A 25,719-nucleotide genomic window follows, 5' to 3' on the forward strand; every position below is an offset into this window, starting at 1 on the left:
AACAAACAGGTAGCCACAGATAGAGAGCAGGTGTCAGGAGCTCCCCGTCCTGTCTGGTATGTCGGCACCCTCAGTGGTCCCTGCTTGCTCACTTTTATGTCCACTAAGCTGCCAATGTTTGTTTCTTTTTACTGTATTTGTTGGTGCCAGTGCTGGTTTTGCAACTGCATGTTTTTGGGTGCTGGCAACAGGATCACATTATTGGACATGTAAACCGGTCATGCTTATGGGCGTGGTTGAGGCACCTTGCATGCTTATGGGTGTGGCTAGCCATGTGTGGTTAACTGCCACTGAACTGGCTATAAAAGCCCAAGCCTTGCACCTGTCAGTGTTTGGCTTAATCTCCTAGTTCCCGCTTCAGCTGGAGACTGCCTCTGTTACCGCCTCAGGAATTCCTCCTTCACCATTGGACAGAAGCACACACAGGTCCAGGACTGCCGCAAGAATCAGACAGCTAAGTGCAAAACGCTTTAAGGCTGCGTGTGAAGTGAAAGGATGTGCGACTGACATTTTCTGTTGGTATCGGAAGGCTCGTCCTTGCATATTTGCCATGTAAAGTGGCCATCTGGTATGTGGCAACAAGTGACTTGATTCAAGATTATGGCATTTACGCTTAGCGATTGGGGTCGTTTTATGTTTGAATTAATTTCATATTTGTATTCAGCTTAGCGCTTGGAGTCATTTTATGTTTAAACTCATTTCCAACTTCTGAAAGTTTTGTTTCTACACTGTTTTGCATAGAAGTTTGACATTAATGCGAATATTGTGAACTTGATATCACGCCTTGCGCATGGATTCATCCTGTTTCCCCTTTGATCATCATATTGACTTTGGGCCTGTTCCTAGATGTGAATATTTGTTAATGGGTGTTTTGTGCAAATGAAAAGACATGTCTAGGTGGATTGTATTCTCCTGCAACCTACAGACAAAGGCTAAGAGAGTATCTCAGTTCCTCTTGAGAACCAGGTGACTAACATAACTCGCTTATTAGGAGTATGCCTCCCTAGCCCAGAAGTGTCTCTATATTCATCCGATTCATTTCTTATTTTATATAGAAACACAAGTCCTCAAAAAGGCGACCCTACTCTGCAAACAGATCCCCTCAATTGTATCGGGCTGGACCAGGCTGTGTGGCGTAGCAGTGGTTTCTCGATTTTTTTGGTCCAAACCCCTCTTCCCTTTTGGGACACCTGCCAGGACTCCTGAAGCAAGTTCAGTAGTGCTGAGAGGTGTTCAAGGAGGAGAGGGGACAGTTAATCGCTTCTGCGGACAACCTGAACTACAGGTGAGTGGCTACGCCACAGTCTTATAACAGGAACCATTGTCATACATGGTCTGTGACAAAAAACAGGTAGGCAGAGGTAGAACCCGTCCCATATTGGATCTGCAATAGAGAACTGACAATCAAACTGATATAGTGCGCACCATCTGTGTGCATGATCTGTGACATAGAACACAGAGAGCAGGAGAACAGGTACCATCTCCATACAGTGTCTGAGACAGAGAACCGATAGGTACAGCAAGAGAGGAGGCACCAGCCTCATTCAAGGTTTAAAGCAGAACACAGACACATTGAGAGAACAGGTACCAGACTCGTACAGGATCTGCAACAGTAAACAGACCGAGCAAGAGAAGAAGGTACCAGCATCATACAGGGTCTGAGACGGAGTACAGACTGAATTCTGACAAACTGAATTCCTTCTTTTCTCCAACTCAAACTCTTCACCTCTTATTCAATCTTGGATGAATAAACTAAACATCCTCAAACCGCAAACCCACCATTGTTGGCAGTGGTCAAAGTGGGGAAAAAAAAAGTAGGTGAACTGTGGGTGGAGAATCAGGGGGCGGGAATAACCAAAGATTGAATCAGTGGGCGGAGTCAGGGGTGTGGCTAGAAATATCAAAACATTCCAATTTTTAGTACGTTTAGCATTTCACTGACCCGTTACAGCTGATTACGTTATTTAATTAAAAGAATGGATATGTTTATTTGAGGTTTAATTCAGGAAAAAGCAAACACTCATAGGGAATACAGGTTTATGTAAAGCATGTGAAATATAAGCAGGAACAACATGTTACCTTAATGCTTTTACGCTCACTGTTCAGAAATCCACGATTATTTTTTGTCTCAAACATTGAGGTCATGAATGCAGGGCTCCTCCTATACAAATGTGTTAAGCAGGGCTCAGAAGAGAAAGGGACTCTTCGGGAGAATCTAGACTCACAGAAACCCACAAAGGCTCCTTCATATTCATGTCAACCAACTATCTGCTCAATCATAATATAGCAAAAAGAACAACTGGTGGGCAGAATGCAGAGCAATATCATACATTCACCCCAGTGCAGAGAGCTGGGCCTAAATCCATTGTTTATTTGCTCGCCATTCCAGTTTGGACCCAGCCTTATGCAAATCAGTCTTGATCCTACGCCCAATGAGAACAGTCTAGCCCGAACTGCCAGGCCAGGTCCTCCCTGGACTGGAAACAAGCATCTTAGAACCGGTTTCGAGCTTTCAGCCCTCATCAGCCAGGATAGCCTGATTCCAGTGGCATGGAGAGCATGGGGCTCATGTCTGATCATACCTGTCCCACTCGGGGTGACAAATGCAAAAAGAACAATTGATGGACAGAATGCAGAACAATGTCATACATTCACCCCAGTTCAGAGATCTGGGCTTAAATCCATTGTTTTTTGCTCACCATGCCATTCCAGTTTGGACCCAGCCATATGCAAATCAGTCTTGATCCTGCGCCCAATGTGAAAAGTCCAGCCTGAACTGCCAGGCCATATGTATTCAAGTGTCCTTTCATTCGAGAAGTGAACACAAAGCAGTACCCACTGAACTATACACATAACATATTGCTCTTTGATATACATGGTACATGTTCTTTGCAGCAGGCATATTACCCCTCTTCACTACCTTAGATGAGTAAAACAGCCACTAGACAAAACATGGTCCCATCTCTCTCCAGCAGGTACATTGATTACCAAAGTTATCTTGGCACTTGTATTGTTGACCGAAACCTGCTGAATATACAAATAAGTTTGCAGTGTTTTTAAAACTCCTGCACTTGTACAAAACCCGTCCCCCCACCCTTCCAGTCGCCCTGGGAAACGCCTGCTCCTGCCCTTTCACTGCTCCTGTCCAGTCAGTACTCCTGCTCATGCTCGATCAACACTCCTGCTTCGTCAATTCCCCCGCCCCCTCCCTTCTCCTGGCCCGTCACTTCAAGTTCAAGTTCGGCATTTATATAGCGCACTATTCACCCATAGGGTCTCAAGGCGCTTGAGGGAGGTGGGGGATTACTTATCAAATATCCAAGTTTTGAGTTATTTTCTGAAGGAGAGGTGGTTTTGGGTAAGGCGAAGATCACTGCTCCTGCCCCCTTCACTGCTCCTGCCCCCTTCACTGCTCCTGCCCTTTCACCGCTCACACCCGGTTACTGCTCTAGCTCATGGCCCGTCACCTCTCCTGCCCAGTCACCTCTCCTGCCCAGTCACCTCTCCTGCCCCGGTACCTCTCCTGCCCCGGTACCTCTCCTGCCCCGGTACCTCTCCTGCCCCGGTACCTCTCCTGCCCCGGTACCTCTCCTGCCCCGGTACCTCTCCTGCCCTAGTACCTCTCCTTTCCTGTCGCCTCTTCTGTCCGGTCACTGCTCCTGCCCAGCTCACTTCACTCTGTGTACAACATTGACAAAGGTGTCCAGCAGTGCTGGCTGGTAAAGTTTGAAAGTGGTGGGGTGTAAATTGAAGACACCAAATATCAATTAGTGAGCAAACATAAGTAAGCATAAGCTAAAGAGGAAGGAAGGCATGGTATATTGTTGACTGGACAGGATAAGGCTGGTACCAATACTGTCGCGTAAAATGAACAGTGTTATTAAACAAGAGAGAAAAAGTTAAAAAAGCTTGGTGCTGGGTACTTTTACGATACGTCTTATGGGTCTACCAGCACAATACTCTTGACAGGTCAAAACGTGTCATTGCTAGCTCTTTCAAATTATTCACTAAGAAACATTATTTTGCACTTCATGTGTTTAACGCAGTTCTCGCTCTTTTGCTCTGCAAAGATGAGAAGAAAGACTTTCAAATCACGTCATTTGAAAACACACACACAGCCATTTAACATTTCAGCCAGGGCAATGCCAAATACTTTAAACTCACCAGGGCCTGCATATGTTGACTTTCAGCCAAGCACAAAAAGACAGTAAAAAGGTTTGCATGGCGTTCTGCAGTCATACAGACAATTCTAACCCTTCTCTTATAATGGTGTACAGATTTCTCGCTGTACTCCTGGCTCTTCTAATGCACCTCCGCAGGTTGCTAAAGGAAACAGCAGGCTGCGCCCACCACGCGGTGGCACTTCACCAGTGCATCTGTTTCTAAGTTTTGAAACCCATTTCACTGGTGAAATTAAATCCTGACTAGAATAAATGTTAGCGTACAGCAGCACCATGAAGTGAGAGAAGGAAAACAGACATAGTGGCTGATATGTAGTCACTGTGGTAACACGTAAATAAATTCGCACATGTGCGCCCCCTCCTGAAAGTATGTGCCAGGAGTTGCTGATACAATTGTGCCACAGCATCCTGTCTGCAAGATATCGACGGAGCTCACTTGGGGAGGCTGATCGGTGCTGAGGATGTTGTTCTGCAATCACCTTCGGATAAAGTCTGCGCTACATAAAAATGCATTAAATAAAAAATAAAAAAAAGATCGTGAAGATAACAAGCCACGCATTCACACTTATCTGTAGAACATTAACAGCGCCAGGGGCTGGATTCAGGGGTTGAGTTTGCTGCCTTCATCCACTAACCACACACACACACACTCACAACTCGTCACAAGATAGCCACAGGTGTCAAGTTCCCCGCAGTACCCTGCTTGGGGAAAGTTCATCTCTAATCATCAACTCTAATCTCAGGGCCACTTGATATGCTAAAAGGCAGAGGGAGCGCATTGTCATTCGAAAGAGGTAATCAGCCTCAATCGGAATGACAATGGGCCTCCTCGGTTTGTTTGAGTTCAGGGAGGGGCTGCTGCAGCCTCTGGAGTTCACAGAGAAGTGCAAGCATCCCCTGGAAGCGAATGAAAAAAGTTTTAAAGTTGGACTATTCTTGCCGTCCAGGGACTCTTTCTTGAAAGCAAGAAGTAGGGGATCGGACTGAACAATTTTTTAGAAGTAGGGCCACGCCGTGCCTACCGATCCCCCCCCCCCCCCCTCCCCACTTCTACCACTGATTGTTGGCAGTTCCAAATCCCCAGGTGTCCTCCTGGACAAAAGACAACATCAAATCAACACATGGTCAAGAATGCACGTTTCCAATTACGACTTCTGTGGGGTATTCGACGTTACATTCCTGAACAAGATCTGAAAACTCTTGTCCAATCTTTGGCACTTTCCAAACTGGATTCCTGAGATTCTCTTCTTACAGGCCTCCCCTATGACCCACTTATCCCCTCTAAAATCCATCCTCCACTCAGCTGCGTGCTTTGTCTATGGGGCCTGTCGCTGCTTTGTTGACAACTCTTTGCTGGCTTCATATTAAAGCCAGGACCCTCTTTAAGACTGCTTGCTTCACCTATAAAGCCATTCACACCTCTACCCCTCGCTACTCAGCAAACAAACTAGTTATCAGGTGGCTCTAGACTCTCGAAATGCTGAGAAGCTCCTGCTTGCACCTCCAACCTTTAAAGGCGAAAGATTTATGGTGCAATCATTCTCAGGGAATGAGACTAGAATTTGGAAGTCGCTGCCTCCTATCCTGCTCACCAACACCTCTTCCGCATCTTCAAACCGGACCTCAAAACTCTTCTCTTCCAAATACCTTTTTCAGGTACAGTCCACTTCAAGCTCCCCACCAATTATACGCCCCTGCCTTGTGGCATGACCCTGACTGTTTCACGACAATTGAATAAACCATCATTCTACAAACGGAACATAAGGCGTCTCATATCTAAGTTGTAAACTATGGTGTATAACAACTTGTATTATCTCTGTAAATAAGTATTATTTCTCTGTCTAACCTGCTAAAACATGTTACCTGCAATATGTAATCTTGTAAATACGTAACTCTGACCCGGAGTATCCATAAATTTGGTCCCCTGCTACCTTGTTAATCTAAACCTTCTCATGTAACACTCCTCGCTGTAATGTAAAGCACTCTGACAGCTCTGGTAATATACAAGCTATAAAAAATAAAACAAAAATCACACAAATAAATAAAATTGTGTTCTCCAACTGCCCCTTGACCCTTACCAAGTGACTAAGTGACCTTTGAATGTACACAGAAAACCCATACACACCTTGTACTCCTCTCACAGTGTGACTCTGTAATCCCTGAAAGCACACACACATACCTTGTGCTCCTCTGCAGCCTCCTCTATAGGACTTGCCGAGTGAGTTTTATGCTCCTTGGACTCCCGGCAGACCCAGCATATCAAACTTTGATCCTCTGCACAGAATAGCCTCAGCTTCTCATCATGTTTCTCACACAGATTCTCCTCCGGGGGCTTCACGGGGGGCAGTTGAAACTGTTTTAACATTTCCACCATGTTCCCCAGTTGCCTGTTGGGCCGGAGGTTTTCCCCAGAATATATTTCCCTGCACTGTGGACAGGGGAAGTTTCCATCTCTTCCCTCCCAGGTCTCAGTGATGCAGGAGCGGCAGAAGTTGTGTCCACAATCTATAATCATCACCGGATCAGTAAAATATTCCAAACAGATGGAACACGTGGCTTCTTCCTGGAGATTCCCGAGCTGAGCTGCTGCAGCCATGATGCAGAAAATAGAAATGCAAGAAATAAAGGGTAGTTTCGCTTTTGAAAAGTGGGTCTGGGGCGCCATCGAGGTGCAAGGGCTGGGATTGGCTGACAGTTCGTAGGCTCCGATTGGTTGCTACGGATGGGACCATCAGTGTGGATTGGTTGATAGTCTGCAGGCTTCTATTGGTTGCTTTGCGGCAAGCCAAACTCAATTTGAAAATATGCTGGGTTGGATTGATGGATAAAGCTCAGCGCATACTCGGATTTGCTGGCAGCCTAATTGTGTTTTTCTGTTGTTTGCTGATGAGGGTAGCGCAAGCTCGGATTGCTTGACAGTCTGCTGGTTGCTGTTGCTTTTGCTTGATACTATAAAAGTGAACACATTCTCTCGAATACGCCTATAATTCGCCGGTAGTTCTGGTTGTGTTCTCTGCTGCTGCTCCAGCCGGACAAATCCTGAGTAAGGAAAAACAAGCATTTGCAATGCAATAGGTCTCGCATTTACTCGAGTTTGAGCTATTGACATTGCAAATAACAATGCCTTTTTTTTGTTTTCGTTTTTAAAACGTAAATAAAAGTCATTGTCATTTGCAATGCCAATAGCTCAAATTCTCATAAATGCGAGACCTATTGATTTGCAAATGCTTGTTCTTGCTGTTGCTGAGGGTCAAACTCTGAGGATGAGGAAAATATGTGCCGGGGCCCCAAAGTGCCACTGGTGCCGGAGAGGGGTCGGGGCAGAGAGCAGGGAGGAAAGGAGGCAGAACCTAGGGCAGTGTGAAGGTGAATGTAACAGAAAGTTCAGGAGGCAGAGAGCACGCAAAGGGACAGTGCACAGTGAACCCCAAGAGTAAAAAGGGTAGAGTCAGAGTGCTGAGGGCAGAGAGGAGAGGTGGAAGAGACCCCAAGGATAGAACAGACACGGAAGACAGGGGGAGGTCAGACAGGACAGAGAGCAGAGGCAGAGAGCACATGACGGGAGAGTGATAGAGCGTGAGGGGTGAGCATATTCGTTTTAACCATACTCACCTAGGCCCATATACTAATTTTAAAACATTTACACTTGAAGAGGTTACCCCTGGTACTCTACCAAATTTATACAATTAGGACCTATACCATTGACTTGGAGATCAACCAGCCATGGGCTGGGATAAAGGACAGGATCCCAAGAATGCAGGTGCCAGCAAGGATAGAACAGGTGCAGACCAAGAATCAGGACAGGTACGGACCAAATTGGATCAGGACGGGACCACCTCAGGCTAAAACCGGCACCCGCAGCTAAAGGACAAACGCCAGCGTTGGACCTCTCTGCAGCTAACATTTGAACCCCGAGTATAAAATCAGATCCTGCCCCGCCCAGCTTCGCTAGCTTGGCCGCCCATTGGCCCACCCCGCTCCCGCCTCCCAGCTGGCCCCGCCCTCCCACGGTCCATTTAAAGTGGTCGCCGTGCGGTGGTGAGCTGTGACCTTTGCCCCTGCCTGCAGGGCTGGTCGCTCCACACACCGCGCAGCTCCCTCGCTGAGTGCCGGGACCCCCGTCCCCCCCGCTGCTGCCTCGCACAGACGTGAGCCGGGACCGCCACTCTACCGGCTCACCTCCTGCCGGTGCCCCTGAGCGCCTTAGCGGTATTTTCGCCCGTTTACAGCGTTGTTGTGAGTTTTGGTAACTGTTTGCTTTCACCTGTGCTTTTCTCTCCCCTTTGTGCCTCCTGTGCCGTCCTCGTGTCCTCACCGCCGCTTGTCCCCCTCCCCGCTCCCTGCCGCTGCTCCCCTGCGGCCCCGCCCAGCTTCGCTAGCTTGGCCGCCCATTGGCCCACCCCGCTCCCGCCTCCCAGCTGCCCCGCCCTCGCTCCGCCCCCCACTACGCCATTTATGGCGGAGTCCACGCGTACGCGCAGCGTGCAAGCGCAGCGGGCGCGCCGACTGCGCGCCGAAGGTAAGCCCGTCTGCGCCCGTCCGCGCCTGGACCGCGCCCAGTGCCAGGACCCCTGGCCCCCGCAGACCCCAGCCTACCCGCCGGTCGTACGACGCCGCCACCCTCAATGCACTCAACGCCGGCCGAGTCCCGGGCTGCTACCGAGCCACCCCGAGACGCACCCACGGACCCTTCTGCTGCAACTACTGCAAGTTCACCTGCATCCGGACCTGCACCACTCCAGCAGTGCCCAAGACCTCGACGAGCAACAGCAGCAGCCACCTGAAGTGCATCCTGCTCAACACCCGCTCCGTCCACAGACACGCTGTCGAGATCTGGAACCTGCTCGACAGCACAGCCCCAGACGTCGCCTTCTTCACGGAAACCTGGATGAACGCCTCCTCTGCACCTGACATCGCCATCGCCATCCCAGACGGCTACAAGATCATCCGAAAGGACCGCATCAACCACACCGGAGGAGGCATCGCCATCGTCCACAGGAACACCATCCGCATCACGAATAACACCGATGACACCCTCACAACCGCCGAGCACCTGCACTTCCAAGTCCACATCAACCCCAAGACCACCCTCAGAGGCACCCTCATCTACAGACCCCCCGGACAACGCACACAATTCAGCGAAGACATCGCCGACTTCATCAGCCCGCACGCCCTCTGCTCCGCTGACCTCGGGGACCTCAACTTCCACCTGGAGAACAACAACGACCGCAGCAGCACCACCCTGCTGGACAACCTCGCCAACCTGGGACTCAAGCAACTGGTGACCACCCCAACCCACTGCGCCGGACACACACTCGACCCCGTCTTCTCATCCAGCAAGGACATCGGCTTCAGCCACGCCACCGGACTCCACTGGATGGACCACAGCTGCGTCCACTTCAGCTTCGCAAGGACCACGGCCCACCACCACCAGCAACAGGCTGCACGCAGGAACTGGAGCAAGACCACAGCCGACCAGCTCGCGTCCTCCCTGAGCATGAACCCTCCCACCAGCACAACGAACCCTAGCCAGGCGGCCACCAACCTCACGAAGTGGATCAGCGACTGCGCAAACGAGCTCGCCCCCCTGAGGACCCCGCCCAGCAGACCCGGCAGCAAGAAAGCCCCATGTTTCACCGACGAACTCAAGAGCTCCAAGAAGAACTGCTGAGCCCTCGAGAGAACCTGGCGCAGAGACCCAACACCGGACAACATGACTGCCCTCAAGCTCGCCACCCGAAAACACCACCAACTCATCCGCGCCACCAAGAAAACCGCATTCAAGGAACGACTGGACAACAACACACACAGCAGCAAAGAACTCTTCAACGTCGTCAAAGAGCTCTCCAACCCCAACGCCGGAAACAACGACATCACCCCGTCGCAAGACCTCTGCAACTCCCTCGCCTCCTACTTCCACAGCAAGATCGCGGACATACACAACAGCTTCAGCACTCAACCGACGAACACCACGACCGAACCACCGCCCCCCACCACCACCCTCCGCGCCTGGACTCCGATCAGCACCGAAGACACCATCCGCACGATGAACTCCTTCCACTCCGGATCTCCGACCGACCCCTACCCTCATCACATCTTCAACAAGGCCGACGCTATCATCGCACCCCACCTGCGGGACATCATCAACACCTCCTTCGACACCGCTACCTTCCCGGAGAGCTGGAAGCACGCCGAACTCAGCGCTCTACTCAAGAAGCCATCGGCTGACCCCACCGATCTCAAGAACTACCGACCCATCTCGCTGCTCCCGTTTCCTGCAAAAGTCATCGAGAAGACCGTCAACAAGCAGCTGGCCGCCTTCCTCGAGACGAACGGATCCCTCGACCCCTCGCAGTCTGGCTTCCGGGCCAACCACAGCACCGAGACCGCCCTGATCACAGTCACCGATGGCATCCGAGCGCTGCTCGACAACGGAGAAACAGCGGCCCTCATCCTCCTCGACCTCTCCGCGGCCTTCGACACTGTCTGCCATCGCACCCTAGTGCAGCGCCTCAGCAACGGATCATCTCGTTCCTTGCCGGAAGGACACAGAGAGTCCGCCTCCCCCCGTTCAGATCATAAGCCACCGAAGTCATCTGCGGCGTTCCTCAAGGCTCCTCGCTCAGCCCAACCCTCTTCAACGTCTACATGAGCCCCCTCGCAGCCATCGCACGCCAACACAACCTCAACATCATCTCCTACGCCGACGACACCCAGCTGATCCTCTCCCTCACCAACGACCCCGCCACCGCCAGAGCCAACCTTCACGAAGGGATGAAAGAGGTAGCCGAATGGATGAAGAACAGCTGCCTGAAACTGAACTCAGATAAGACGGAAGTCCTCATCCTGGGATCCTCACCCGCCCCCTGGGACGACTCCTGGTGGCCCCCCGCCCTAGGCAGCGCACCCAAACCAACAGACCACGCACGCAACCTGGGCTTCATCCTGGACTCCTCCCTCTCCATGACCAGACAAGTCAACGCCGTCTCCTCGTCATGCTTCAACATCCTACGCATGCTACGTAAGATCTTCCGGTGGATCCCCACCGAGACCAGGAAGACGGTCACCCAGGCCCTCGTCACCAGCCGTCTGGACTACGGCAACACCCTCTACACCGGAACCACCGCCAAACTCCAGAAGAGACTCCAGCGGATCCAGAACGCCTCAGCACAACCCATCCTGGACATCCCCCGTCGCAGCCACATCTCCGGACACCTGAAAGATCTGCATTGGCTCCCGGTCAACAAGAGAATCACCTTCCGTCTCCTCACCCACGCACACAAAGCCCTACACAGGCTAAGGGCCAGGATACCTCAACAGCCACCTCAACTTCTACGCTCCCAAACGCCAGCTTCGATCGACCAGCCACGCCCTCGCCGCCGTCCCCCGCATCCGTAGAGCCACCACAGGAGGGCGGTCCTTCTCCTACCTCGCCCCCAAGACATGGAACTCCCTCCCCACCCACCTCCGCCTGACCCAGGACCACCTCGCCTTCAGGAAGCAACTCAAGACCTGGCTTTCGAGCAGTAGCAGTTTCCCCACCCCCCTCCCCCCCCCCCAGCGCCTTGAGACCCTCTGGGTGTGTAGTGCGCTATATAAATACGATGATTGATTGATTGATAGACAAAGTGCTTCTCCAGCACCTTAGCTCCCGAACCCCGATTGGGTTATCGAATCTTCTGACAGAGTGCTCCGCAGCACCTCTGCTCCCGATCACCTATTGAGTGCGTTGGGTCAGTGACAGGTCAGCTATTCGAACAAGTCGGACAATTTAACTAGCTATGCCTACTCTAGTGATACTATTTTCCAGGGCAATGTACCACCCCCCAATTTTGCCAGTGTAAGGGTCCCTAATTTTGATTGGACAGGAGGAGGGGAAGAAGTCATCACACCATACTAAAATGAAACTTTTCATATTTAATATTCAATTTACGTTCCCGCCCATCAATTTTATTTTCCCATGCATGTTTTACTCCACCCAGCATTGAATGTAACTAATCAATAACATTGTTGTCAGTTTTGTACAGTTCAGCTTCCTCTGGTTGGGTTAAATGGTCACTCTCCCAGGCGCATCTTCTAGCAAGACGAAAGTTGGCTTCAATTCAATGCCAAATGACTTGATTCCTTTCGTGAAGTCTTGACATGCGCAGTGTGGGTTTTCAAAATGAAGTTCATTACATATCCCAGGCCCACACTCGATACATGCAAAAATAGAAGAGAAACAGTTTGAGAACACAGAATAAATGAATACACTGTATACCACTTCTCTACTCTATTCCCATTATTTTACATTTAACTAAAGCGTTATTGTTAAGCAGAACAAACAGCTTAGCGTAAGCAGCGGTGCAAGCTTCATGCATGCTGTAACACATAGCAGCCATCTTCGTTCTAGTGCGCAGAAGCAAAAGTTTCCCAACAGCTTGAGAAAGACGTCATGTCACGTGAGTATGACTGAAGCATGCGCAGTCGAAAATCCCGCGTAGCAGCAGCCATTTTAGGCGCAAGCAGTTTGTAGTTAGAAAAAAACACATAGGCTAGCTTCATCTAGATGCTATTTGTGTCATGTAATGCAATTATTAGTACGCGAAACATGTTTATTAATACGCTAACGTTATGTCGAGAGGGATGATTCCGAGCAAGTCGCTCTACGTGCGAATCCTTGCTCCATCAATCCCCTCTTTGATGATATTTTATATCATCACCAATTAGTGAAACAGATGCCAACTTTTCACAAATTCGTCAACTCAATCTCTTCAAACTTTCTATTTTTTTTTCTCATTATTCATGTGAACATTTTTAATTTTCTTGTATAAATTCCCATTCAACTCTTCAAGTTCTAATTCTACAACATTCCTTTTCTTTTCTTTCTTATTTACTGTATATGTCTTTTGGTTTCTGCAGCATTTACACCAAAGCATAATTGCTAAAATCCGCAATGCTACTCCCAATATTGGCATCAGTACTACTATACTTTTACCTACGTTAGAAAACCAACTACCTATAGAGGAGAGACCATCTGTCAGTCTCTTCCATGCACTATCAACCTCCAGTGATTTGAGCTCTTTTTCCAAATGTGTACTATTTCTTATATACCTTTTGATTTCCAAACTTTTGTCAGGTATGTAAGTGCAACAATGTTGCGCTTTCAGCATTCTACAGACTCCGCCCTCTTTGGCTAACAATGTATCAAGAGCAAGTCAATTTTGTAAAACCATTGATCTGATCGCAACCAATTCGGTTTTGGCCATCAAAAATCCTCCAGCAGTGTCAATCGATAAGCGATCCACCACTGTTCACAATTTGCAAATTCTTTGAGTATTTAGAACCACTCCCACTGAAGGTATCAATGCACTAAATATATCACCTACAATTTCAGAAATCCCAGCTCTTTTGCTACGGATTAGTCCATTAATTTCTTCATTGCTTCCAGTGTTTTTATTCACATGATATATCTTTGGGAATTCTATTCTGAAATAGCAACTCCCAAACCAATGGTCTGGCAGTTTGTAATATGCCCTGTTTCCACATATGTAATACATTCCTGGAAACACAGGTTCAGTTCCATCTTTGAATCCCCAACCCACAATTACCTTATAATTATTTTCACATTTACTGTAACCAATGAATATATTGTTATAATAACTCGTTCTTTCTCTATGGAGACATAGTTTCCCTTTCTTTTCAAAATCCAACAACATAGCAGTGTGAGTTTTGCCATTTGAGGTAAACCCAATATTTTCAGCCCATTTAGGGATTTTATGATTCTTATCTTTGGCCTTTTTTTGGAAATCCTCTCTCCTTTTCTCAACCATATTTAGAAATATTTGTTCTTTCTCATGTAGTAAGCATGTTAAATTATTCTTGTGTGCTTCAGCTATATTTATTCTACCTATTGTTAGCAAGTGTTCACCAATATAACATGTTACATCACTTTTAGTATGTATATGATTCAGGTTACTATGTATAGGAAGTTCAGAAAATATTACGTCCGAGTTAGAATAATAGTACTGTAACAGTCCTTTCTTATAAAACAAACTAACTAAAATACTACATGAAATGCCATATGTCAAAGGTAAATGATGGTAGGTGACTCCTTCTGCCACCGATGTAGGCAATTTCATACAAACATAATGTAAATGGAAATGTAAATGTATTGGCATTTATATAGCGCACTACTTACCCGTAGGGTCCCAAGGCGCTTCGACCGCTGCAAAACCCTTCCTGGCTTCCCTGAGAGATGGTCCCTTAATGGGTATCTCCAGGGTGAGACCAGGCATCCCCGGCGGTCTGGTGGGGCCGTTAGTGAAGATGAGGCAAGCTAATGCCCAGAGTTGCCGAGTGTGATCGCTGATCAGAGTGGGCACCGAGGCGAGAGAATTATCGAGTCCGCTGACCCTGGTCCAGAAACCTGCCGCGCCGGCAATCGAACCCTGGTCCCGGGCCGTCCTCTGCTCTCGGGTCTGCCGCCTCTAACCAGTTGAGGTTCCGTGACAATTGTAAGTGGTGTTTTCGACTCGCACGAATATGGTCGAGTCTAGTATCTATGAACCGCAAATGACGAGTTTAGTAAGTGTGCGCAGTTTCGCTGTGCTAACTTAAACCGTTCGTTTGTTACGTGGGCTTTTCATCTGTACCCACGGGTTCCATCTTAGATACGGCATCCATTTTGTCTCTTGCCCTCAAGTAGTCAGCGAACGGACGCTGTCCGCTTCGCGACCCTGGGACTCCCAAGATATTTGCGGAAGACACATGTCCTTTGAAAGTGTCTTTATGACGAGGGGGTTGCTACTGTAAGGCAGGTGGCGCCGCTCGAGGCTCATCTTGCCGCACGGACTTATTGTCTCAGCCGTGCATCTCATTAGGCACGTCCCTTTGATGCCTGTATCTCGTGCTTCCCGGCACCTCCCCTTTTACACCCTTTCCGATCTCCCCACTGTCTCCGTCTTCCTCTGCACCTGTCTTCGTTCCTGTTTCAATCTACTTTACTGCTGATTGGAATTTGCTAATGGTGGGAAGATGGGTTTTTACAGTTGGGAACCGCCAAATGTTTCCGCACTTATGTTCCGGACCTTGTATGTTTCAAAGCGACCAAAGCGACCCCTCTGGGAGCTAGATGTGGGAACTGAGTTGTAAACCTTTGTGTTCAATGTTAGCCTATGGGTAAAAACTGTATAAAAGGAGCGATCCACAAAACCAATTTGAAGCAGTCTCCCCAAGTTGCACGTGGTGTGCTTGTCGTGACTTCTGTGTTCCCTGCAGTAAATAAACCTTGACTCTTTGACGCCGAAGGAAGTGTCCCGTGTCTCTGTGACTTGTACGCCGGAGCAGGTTACCCACGAAGGTTTCAGGTGTTGTGCCCTGGCACCGCTGGGTCCAAAAGAACCCAGTCCTTCAGTTGGCGCCCAACGTGGGGCTGCATCAGTGGTACCGGTCCAAGCCCGACGATCGTGAGGAACTTCGTGTGAAATCTCCGAGGGAAGGTGCACCCCGCTTCATCGATCCTGTTGTCGAAATAAGTGGCCCGAAGACTTTTCCCGCGAAGATTCCCGCCTCCTAACGGCTGCGACGGACTGCTGCCCTGACTGTAGACCTGTTTTGGCGCCTGGCGTAGACCTTGGTATAGCGAGACGATTGACGGGCCTTCCTGAGGACGCCATTGATCTTTGAGTTAAGTATTTGTGGGTCGCTCCCAGAATCCTTTGTTGTAGACACTTTAGCGAGTGTCTTTGTTGTAAACACTAGTGGTTTGTTGTTGTTGTACACGCTGTGTGAGTGTTTTTGTCGGTGACACTTTGCTAGCGTAACTTTGTTGTTGTATTTGTTTGACGACTGCAGCCGCCAAAGACCGAGGGTTTTGTTCTTGCTGGGACTTGGTAAATCCCGTAACCCTTGAAGTTTGTGAAACTCGGCTAGCGTGCAAGATGCCTGGTCGCAGTACTTTGTTCAGTTGCTTTAGACCTTGTGGTGCGGATTCCCTGCTGGAGGACTCGTGCCCGATACCTCCGGTAGGAACTCCTACTTATGACTTATATAGCAAACATGGGCTAGGCCCGATTGCTTTTAACGATTATTGGATAAAATATACAAAGAAAGACGGCGATCTTCGTTGGCCACCTCACGGTAGCTTCGAAGCGTCGATCTTAGATAATTTGGAAATTAAGTTGTTCGAACGTAAATCTAGGCCGGCCATGTTTGATGCCTTTCGGTTGTGGCGCAAAGAAGCCCGACAGAAAGAGATCAGACAGAATAAACGTAGTGAGCGAGATAATGTTGCTACTATTGTAAAGAAAGCTGAGCAGTTTCAGCGTGATAAGGAGGATAAGGATAAGGAAGTGTTTGAGAGGCTGCAACGTATGACCATAGATAAATGCTATCCTGCTTTGCCTACGGAGTCGGATAAGAAGGAAGAGGCAGTTGAGGATCCTTTAATGTCCTATCTTATGAAGTCGCCACCTCCGTACGTACAGGGTACCGCAGCTCCTGTGGTCCCTGCCGTACCTGTTCTTCCACCTGTTATTCCTCCGCCTATTCCTCAACCTGCACCCGCTCTTCCGACTATTCCTGCTCCTGTGCCTGTGTCTATTCCTACTGCTCCTCCGCTTCCACATACTCCTGCTCACGCTACTGCTCCTGTGTTGTTAACCCCTGTCGTTGCTAATGTTTCTACTCCTTCTCTTGTTAGTCCTGTGTCTTATTCTTGTCCTTCTACTCGTAACCGTAATTCTCCCATTGCGGCTAGCTTCTTTCAGTCGCTCGGACCTGTTTTTGGGTCCGCTGGTTCTGATGGTCCACCGCAGAGGCGTAGTCAGCTTCCTGGTAATAGGGAACGCGCTGCGCTATACAATATGGCGATGAGTTGGATGGACAATCCGCAGAGAAATCCTCCCCGTGTTGTTCTTGAAACATTTAGTCAATTCAACATACCGACTCAGAGATATGTGTTTGACGAAATGTGTAAACTCCTACATGATCAGATAGCGGCCGTTGCGCCTGACGAGGTGCTGACCGCCCTGTCTAATCTTCGGCTTCAGTTCGCAACTGGACTGATAGTCGATACTAATGTCCGACGTGCTATCGAGCAATTGCTGTCTTTTCGTCTAGCTCCTATTCCTCACGCACTGTTTGTAGAGGATCTTGAACGCCAACAAGCTGAGTCTGGCCAATATCCTATGCGTGAAGTTCCGCCGGTTTGGGTACCTGCTGATAATACCGATGTTAATAACCCAATAGCGGCGCATTTCCAGAGAGTGTGGATACATCTCCCTTGGAAACGATCGGAAGTGCTTCAGGTGAAACAAACTTTGCCCGATCCTCGCAAAAATCCTGCTGGGTATTATAAGGAATTGTCGCAGCTCGTAGATGCTACGGTAATGAATCTTGCCGATATCGACATGTTGTTTGGCAATGTCGTACCGCAACCGGTATGGGCCAAGATTCGTCACCAAGATCACGCAAATGAATTAGGTGGTGATTGGAATGCCATTACAGCGGCAGACGCTGGACAAGCGGCTGCTACTAAACCCGATCAGTTGATTGAACTTCTTCCCCAGCGAATCATTACGTTAATGAAAACGCTCATGCCAGCTATGAAGGTAAATTGGGATAAGTTGTCAGCCTGTAAGCAAAAGAAAGATGAGAGTGTTTCAGACTTCTTTACGAGGTTTGAGGAAACATTCGTTGATCATAGTGGACAGGATATGGGTACTGAGGGTGGACAAAGGCTGTTTGTTGATAAATTTGTATCGAACTTATTGCCCGACTTGTGCAATAAATTGAAGAATTCAGAAAGTGCGTGGGCCGTTTCTACCTCAGCTCAGATTCTGGCTACGGCACAATATTACGAAAATAGAGAGAAAGAGGAATCTGACCGCGCTGATAAAAAGACAAAAGAGCTGAAAACTAAAGTGTTGTTACAACAAGCATATCCGCCGCGTTCTAATCAGAATGCGTCTCAGCAGAATAGATCACAGTCGCAATCGAATCGATCGCAGTCGCGTAATGATTCCTCTTTCAACAGATCTTCATTAGGATACAATCAATGTGCTTATTGTAGACAGGAGGGACACATTAAATTTGATTGTCCTGCTTTAAATGATCGTAATAGTGGTAATTCGTCTAGAGGAGGCCGTGGTGGTTCACAGAATGCATCACGTGGTAGAGGTCGTGGTGCTCAGAACGACCGCTCTGACAACTCATCAAATTCTAATAATTGTTTCGATCAACGTGGATCATCGCAAGGACGATCTGCGCAGTACAATGTAGACGATTATTACGTCGATCAGGGAACTGACGACAGTAACTACTAGGACAGCCAAAGACAAGGAGAGGGAGTGGTATCAGTTCCGGTTGATCAGAGAGGGCCTTACGTCGCAGTTGCTACATCGGGCGTCGTTGAGCCTTTTCTGTTGGACACTGGTGCAGCGAAAAGTTCTATCATGCATTCGAAACTCCCTGGCGCACCTTTGTCTGGCTTAACAAATGTATCCGTTGGATTCTCTGGCGCCCCCGTTAGCAATCCAGTTTCACGCCCTTTGCCCCTTAAAATTGGGCCTCGTGAGCTCGAAGCTCCGTTGATTTTAACCACTGGTTGTGGTGAAAATCTTCTGGGTCTGGATTTGCTTAAACGTTTGTATGCAACTTTGTATTGTTCTCCTGCGGGTGTAAAGCTTACGTTCGGAGAGAAAGTAGTCTCTCCCATGTATTTGTCCCTCGATAAGCTTCCACCGGAATTGGATTCTCTTCCTGCGTCTTTGTGGGCGACGGGTCCAAACGATGTGGGCCTACTTGATATCTCCCCTTATGTTGTTCAGTTGAAATCGAATGTGCGATTGCCACGTATTCCCCAGTACCGTATCTCCCTTGATGGTGAACGAGCTTTGTTAGCGATCATCTATGATTTGATCGAGAAAGATGTTATTGAGGAGACTCGGGGAAACGTGTGCAACAGCCCTGTACTGCCCATTCTTAAACGTACTGATCCTACCAAACCGCCTGTTTATCGTTTTGTTATCGATTTACGGGAGGTAAATAAAATTGTGGTTCCTCAATTCCCTGTTGTGCCTGACATCACGGCGCTACTGACTCTGATTCCAGCTACTGCTTCATGGTTTTCGGTGATTGATTTGAAAAATGCGTTTTTCAGCATCCCGATTGCCGAAGAGAGCAGGGACCTTTTCGGTTTCTCTCTTGGTGGACGTAGCTTCCGCTTCAAACGCGCTCCTCAGGGCTACTGTGAAAGTCCATCGATTTACAGTCAAGCTTTGAAGGGTCAACTGGATGCGTTTAGGTTGCCGGTTGGTGCGGCTTTAATCCAATATGTCGACGACTTATTGGTGGCTGCTGATACTCAGGACATTTGCAAAATTGCTACGGTATCGTTGCTGCAACATCTCTGTGAGTTAAATCACAAGGTGTCACCTTCTAAACTCCAATATTGTTGTCAAGAAGTAACCTATCTAGGTCACTTATTGTCAAAGGAGGGAAGGAGATTGACCCCAGAGAGAATTGCAGCGATTGCGCGAATGGCTGTGCCAACAACCCAAAGAGATGTGCGTGCCTTTCTAGGTATCACGTCGTACTGCAGGCAGTGGATTCCAAATTTTTCATTGCTAGCGAAACCATTGGTGGCTCTTACGTGCAAGGATGTTTCAACTCCTTTACCATGGACGGAAGAATGTCAGAAAAGTTTTTCTGAATTACGTGATTCATTGTGTTCGGCTCCTGTGTTAGGTACCCCTGATTACAGCAAGCCGTTCACGTTATATGTTCACGAGAGGGAAGGTTGTGCGTTGAGTGTCTTAACGCAACCTTTTGGTGGTAAGCAACGTCCATGTGCATATTTTTCCTCGACCTTAGACCCAGTAGCTAGAGCATTGCCAAGTTGTTTGAGAGCAACTGCGGCAGCTGCGGTCTCCATCCGACAATCAGCAGGATTGGTCATGGACAATATGCTTACGGTGATGGTTCCGCATGCAGTCGACACTCTTTTGAATCGAACGAAAACTCAGCACTTGACGAGTGCAAGGTTGTCTGGGTACGAATTGACGCTCTTGGCAAGCCATATTCAGATAAAACGTTGTAATGTCCTAAATCCGGCAACTTTGTTACCGATTAGTGCAGAGTCAGATGAAGTAGCAGAACATGACTGCTACTTGCGTACAGAGGAGGAAACAAAAGGTCGAGTGGACCTTAAAAACACCCCATTGGAAGACCCTGACGGCACCCTGTATGTGGATGGGTCATGTTTTAAATTGCCGAATGGTGATGTAACTACTGCTTATGCTGTTGTAACGTTGAATACTGTTGTTGAGACTGCGAGATTGAATCAGAATTCTGCCCAGGCTGCAGAGCTGATTGCTCTTACTAGAGCATGTGTATTAGCAAAAGGGAAACGTGTGAATGTGTACACCGATAGTCAGTATGCTTTCGGTGTAGCGCATAGCTTTGGACGGTTGTGGCGAGAGCGTGGTTTCTTCACGTCGCATGGCACGAAAATACAGCATGGCCAGCTCGTGAATGATCTTTTGGATGCATTGACTTTGCCTGCTCAGGTTGCAATTGTTAAGTGTAGTGCGCATCGTAAGGTGACGGATGATGTTGGTCGTGGTAACGCGTTTGCAGATGAGATTGCTAAGGAGACTGCCCGGAACCTTAGCACTCGAATGTATGTGACGAGTTCGGTTAGGTGGCCTACAGAGTCGAGTATGTGTGAGAATACTATAGAGAGCGTGAAAGCGATTCAGAATGAGGCCACCGACACTGAAAAGACGAAGTGGAAAGAAAGTACGGGAAGGTTGGATGCGAATGGTTGCTGGATTGATTTGTCGGATCAGAAAAGATGGATGTTACCGGATGCGTATGTACTAGCCGTTGTGACAATGGCACATGGGCTAGCACATATTAGCGCGAAAGGTATTTGCAAGTTGTTGGCTGATGTGTGGAAGAATGATGGTATTACGAAGTGTGCTGAACGTCTGGTGAAGAATTGTATGGTGTGTATAATGTACAATCCTGGCAAAGGAACCCCAACTCCCCCTGGCAGTTTTGCTCCTCCTTCGTATCCCTTTGAGGTGATTCAATTGGACTTCATCCATATGGAGCGATGCAATAACCTGAAATATGTTTTGGTTGTGGTTTGCGCATTCTCCCGATGGATCGAGGCCTATCCCCTCAAAGATAATACTGCTTTGTCTACTGCGAAAATCCTACTGAAGGAATACTTTCCTCGGTACGGAATGCCTAGAGTCGTGTGGTCAGATAACGGAAGTGAGTTTGTTGGAAGTGTGATGAAGAGTGTGTGTAAGGGCCTTGGAATTAATCAAAAATTCCATAGCGCCAATCATCCCCAGTCAGCTGGATTGGTTGAAGGTTACAATGGTACCCTTAAACTAAAACTAGCGAAGATTCAGGCTACGACTGGACTTTCGTGGCCTGACGCTTTGCCTCTAGCATTACTGTCAACTAGGGCGACTGTACACTCCCGAATAGGGCTTAGTCCCTATGAAATAGTGTTCGGCCGTCCTGCGAATGTGTGGGGGGTTCCTAGGCCAGGTATATTCGTTGATCTTGAGTATCCGATGTTGATTGACTACTTACATGACTTGACTGCTAAACTGAGGTTAATTCACCAACAGGTTTACGACGCCTTGCCGACGCAGACGAAGGGTCCAGGCCACCAGCTCCAGCCCGGTGATTGGGTTGTCACCCGTAATTTTTCGCGCAAGAAGAATCTGGACCCCCGCTTTGTTGGACCTCACCAGGTGCTCCTGGCCACGAGGACTGCTGTTCGTCTTGAGGGGCGGAAGAATTGGGTACATGCTACCCATTGTAAACGAGTCCCTATTCCTTTGCCGGCAGACCCGTGGGTGAGGAAAGGCATTGCGTCGACAGAAGCAGAGACATTGCCGGCGTTTGTACCTTTTAGCGACGCACAGCTTGTTGGTGAACACTCAGCGCAGCAGAAAGCCACTGTTGGAACATTGTCAGCAAAAGACTCAAGACCAAATCAACAAACTGATCAGCAGGACGCTGTCTCTTCAACGGATCCTTTGTTTGACGAGCAGACACGTCCCGGGAAACATCGATATTCTTTGCGTTCTCATACTAAGGACAAATAAAAATTGTTTTCTTGCTTTGCTGAAACTGATAACTGCAATATCCTCGTTTCCCCTGATCAACTTTGAACATTTCGTATCATTGAAACTTGTTTTGTGCATATATCAAGCTTCTTCCTTGTATCTTTTTCCTTCCTCAGCTGAATTATTGTGCTAAATAAATACATATTGTGTATTGAGGGCCGTAGGGCCGCGCGCGTACTTCCTTCTGAACAGTAGGTCTTGACGCTAGGTTAAAGGCCGTCGGTTCCTAGGAACTCCTGGGGATTGACCATTGCTGCACAGAACGAAGTGCGTCAAGAAACGTTGCGGACGGTCGTAGGGAAATGGCATTTTCGAAGCTGAACGATTTGGAAGGAGCTCAGGCGTATAGAGTCAAACTGCAGAAACTTAGTCGTACTAAATGTGTTGTATTCCAATTGTTTGTACTGTTTTTAACTGCTTCTGCATTCTTGGCGGGTGGGGTGTATTATGCTATGTCTCACTTCTTACTTCCTACCCCTACTCCTACTCCTTACCCTAACCTTACTCTTACTGCTACTACTGCTTCTCCCCATTCCTTTCATATTTTACCGGAACACGAACAGGCTAGACGTGTAGAATTCCGCAACAATTCCTTTATCCAGCTCCTCCACCAGCATCAGTTAGTGGTTAATACTACTAATTGTTGGGTGTGTGGGTTGATGCCACACACTACGGGTAAGGGAATTCCATATCTGGTGTTACCGTATAGTTCCCAAGGGTCAGCTCGAGCATACCAAACAATGCTTCGAAGCGCACTAGGTTTCCAACCCACTCCAGAACAACGTTCCCCCAAACCTGGTCCTACCTCGTACCAATGGGTGTTATCGATGGCAATACAGGATTTGGAAGATGAGATCCATGATGCTTTTCTCATCCCTAAGGAAGAGGTACAAGCCTATAGGGCCCCGAGTAGAGGGGAATATAGTATGTTCACTAATGAAAAACAGCTTAAAAGCTCGCCTCCAATATGGGTCGTACCCCACACTGGTAATCTTTGTCTCGTGGGTCGTGGTTCGCAAGCCCGACTTGGAGCCAGTGCTTGCACTGAAAGTTACGTTCTGCCAATGTCCCCGACCCCTGTGTTTCTGGCTGCCAAGGGTACGTACTTCATCTGTCATGATCGTGCATATACATGGTTGCCCTCAGACTTCATGGGCTCATGTTTTGTTGCAAATCTGTTGCCTCCGACGTTCACTGTAGATGCCGATTACCATAAGACTAGAGTTGTACGAGGCGTAATTAGCGAAGAGGATACTGCCGGTCAAGAGGCAGGAGACTTTTTCAAGGGTTTCCTCCCGTTTTGGGGACCTATGGTTAATAGTAGGAACCTGAGACATTTGACTCGAGTGGTAGAATCGACAGCTAATGTTACTGCCAGTGCCCTTGGTAATATCACCACAGAACTTCAGGCGGAGAGACTTATGACGTTGCAAAACCGTATGGTTTTAGATGTCGTCTTGGCAGATCGCGGTGGGGTATGTAAAGTGATCCATTCGAGCTGTTGCATTTTCATACCTGATAATGCTCCTACTGTCTATCAAGCCATCTCGAAGTTGCATAAGATCTCCGAATCCATACACGTGGATGTAGGGGATTGGACGCTACTCGGTTGGTTTTGGGGCCTGATGTCGACTTGGGGTTGGAAGATTCTGATGATCATCGGGGTTGTGGTAGTGTTCCTGTTCACGTGTTGCCTTTGTGTGCAGTGTGGTCCTGCCTTATGTGGCCTCTGTGCTACAACGTGTATGAGACAACCACCTGTTACCAAGGGGACTCGGTTGGACAGATCTATGCTGCAACGACATCTTGATGGTCTGATGAATATCGAGTATGATTCCGACTAGTGCTTGCCTACATGAGGGCAAAAGGAGCGTCTGAGGTTCCGTGACAATTGTAAGTGGTGTTTTCGACTCGCACGAATATGGTCGAGTCTAGTATCTATGAACCGCAAATGACGAGTTTAGTAAGTGTGCGCAGTTTCGCTGTGCTAACTTAAACCGTTCGTTTGTTACGTGGGCTTTTCATCTGTACCCACGGGTTCCATCTTAGATACGGCATCCATTTTGTCTCTTGCCCTCAAGTAGTCAGCGAACGGACGCTGTCCGCTTCGCGACCCTGGGACTCCCAAGATATTTGCGGAAGACACATGTCCTTTGAAAGTGTCTTTATGACGAGGGGGTTGCTACTGTAAGGCAGGTGGCGCCGCTCGAGGCTCATCTTGCCGCACGGACTTATTGTCTCAGCCGTGCATCTCATTAGGCACGTCCCTTTGATGCCTGTATCTCGTGCTTCCCGGCACCTCCCCTTTTACACCCTTTCCGATCTCCCCACTGTCTCCGTCTTCCTCTGCACCTGTCTTCGTTCCTGTTTCAATCTACTTTACTGCTGATTGGAATTTGCTAATGGTGGGAAGATGGGTTTTTACAGTTGGGAACCGCCAAATGTTTCCGCACTTATGTTCCGGACCTTGTATGTTTCAAAGCGACCAAAGCGACCCCTCTGGGAGCTAGATGTGGGAACTGAGTTGTAAACCTTTGTGTTCAATGTTAGCCTATGGGTAAAAACTGTATAAAAGGAGCGATCCACAAAACCAATTTGAAGCAGTCTCCCCAAGTTGCACGTGGTGTGCTTGTCGTGACTTCTGTGTTCCCTGCAGTAAATAAACCTTGACTCTTTGACGCCGAAGGAAGTGTCCCGTGTCTCTGTGACTTGTACGCCGGAGCAGGTTACCCACGAAGGTTTCAGGTGTTGTGCCCTGGCACCGCTGGGTCCAAAAGAACCCAGTCCTTCACAGTGAGCCACACTACTTCACACTTCACACTACTTCACTTCACAATCTCTAATTTCCATTGTTTCTACATAGTGTACTAACAGGTTAGCAAACACATTTAAATGAGTTCTATTCTTAATTCTATCATAATGTAATCCTTCCTCATCTGATGCTTCTAAATCTACCTTTTGCTGTCTAAGACTATGTACTTTTTTGTGTGCATTTAACTTATCAGGTGTATCTGTCTTTTCATGTGTACTAGTGTTATTCCATGTGTCTCTAATCATTATGTAAGGAATAGCTACTGTCAGTCCTAACCATACTATGAGTACTATCACTACACTACATGTGAATATTCTACAGCATGTCTTTAGACAATGTCTTTTTGCTCTTCCATTAACAGTGTAATCAGCCATTTCTGATCAGGAAGACTTAGCCCCTCTTTGTGACTTTCTTTTCAGATTTTTAACCTGTGAATTTTCTCAGGTTGGTCTCACTTCTTCGTCAGATTGGTCATTAATCAGTTTGTCATCCCTTTTGTCACTTAGCTCTAAGTTTTCAAAGTCTTCAAGGATGATGTAAGTCCATTCAGGGCCTTTAAACTTGTTATTCAGTCTTTTTAACCTCAGAC

At 48.1% G+C, this 25,719-nt stretch overlaps 1 protein-coding gene across 1 annotated transcript in view; it reads right to left on the reverse strand.

Annotated features, from left to right (window-relative positions):
* LOC147710239 (E3 ubiquitin-protein ligase TRIM39-like) overlaps positions 1 to 6,842 on the reverse strand; it is a 164,909-nt gene extending 158,067 nt beyond the window's left edge. Inside the window, exon 1 of the mRNA XM_086920911.1 lies at positions 6,361 to 6,842. Coding sequence (XP_086777037.1) covers positions 6,361 to 6,777 — 417 coding nt within the window. The 5' untranslated portion in view covers positions 6,778 to 6,842. The remainder of the gene's footprint in view (positions 1 to 6,360) is intronic.
* Between the last annotated feature and the right edge of the window lie 18,877 nt (positions 6,843 to 25,719).

The sequence above is a fragment of the Lissotriton vulgaris genome, chromosome 5 (assembly GCF_964263255.1).
Source record: "Lissotriton vulgaris chromosome 5, aLisVul1.2, whole genome shotgun sequence".
In the NCBI taxonomy this organism is placed as follows: domain Eukaryota; kingdom Metazoa; phylum Chordata; class Amphibia; order Caudata; family Salamandridae; genus Lissotriton; species Lissotriton vulgaris.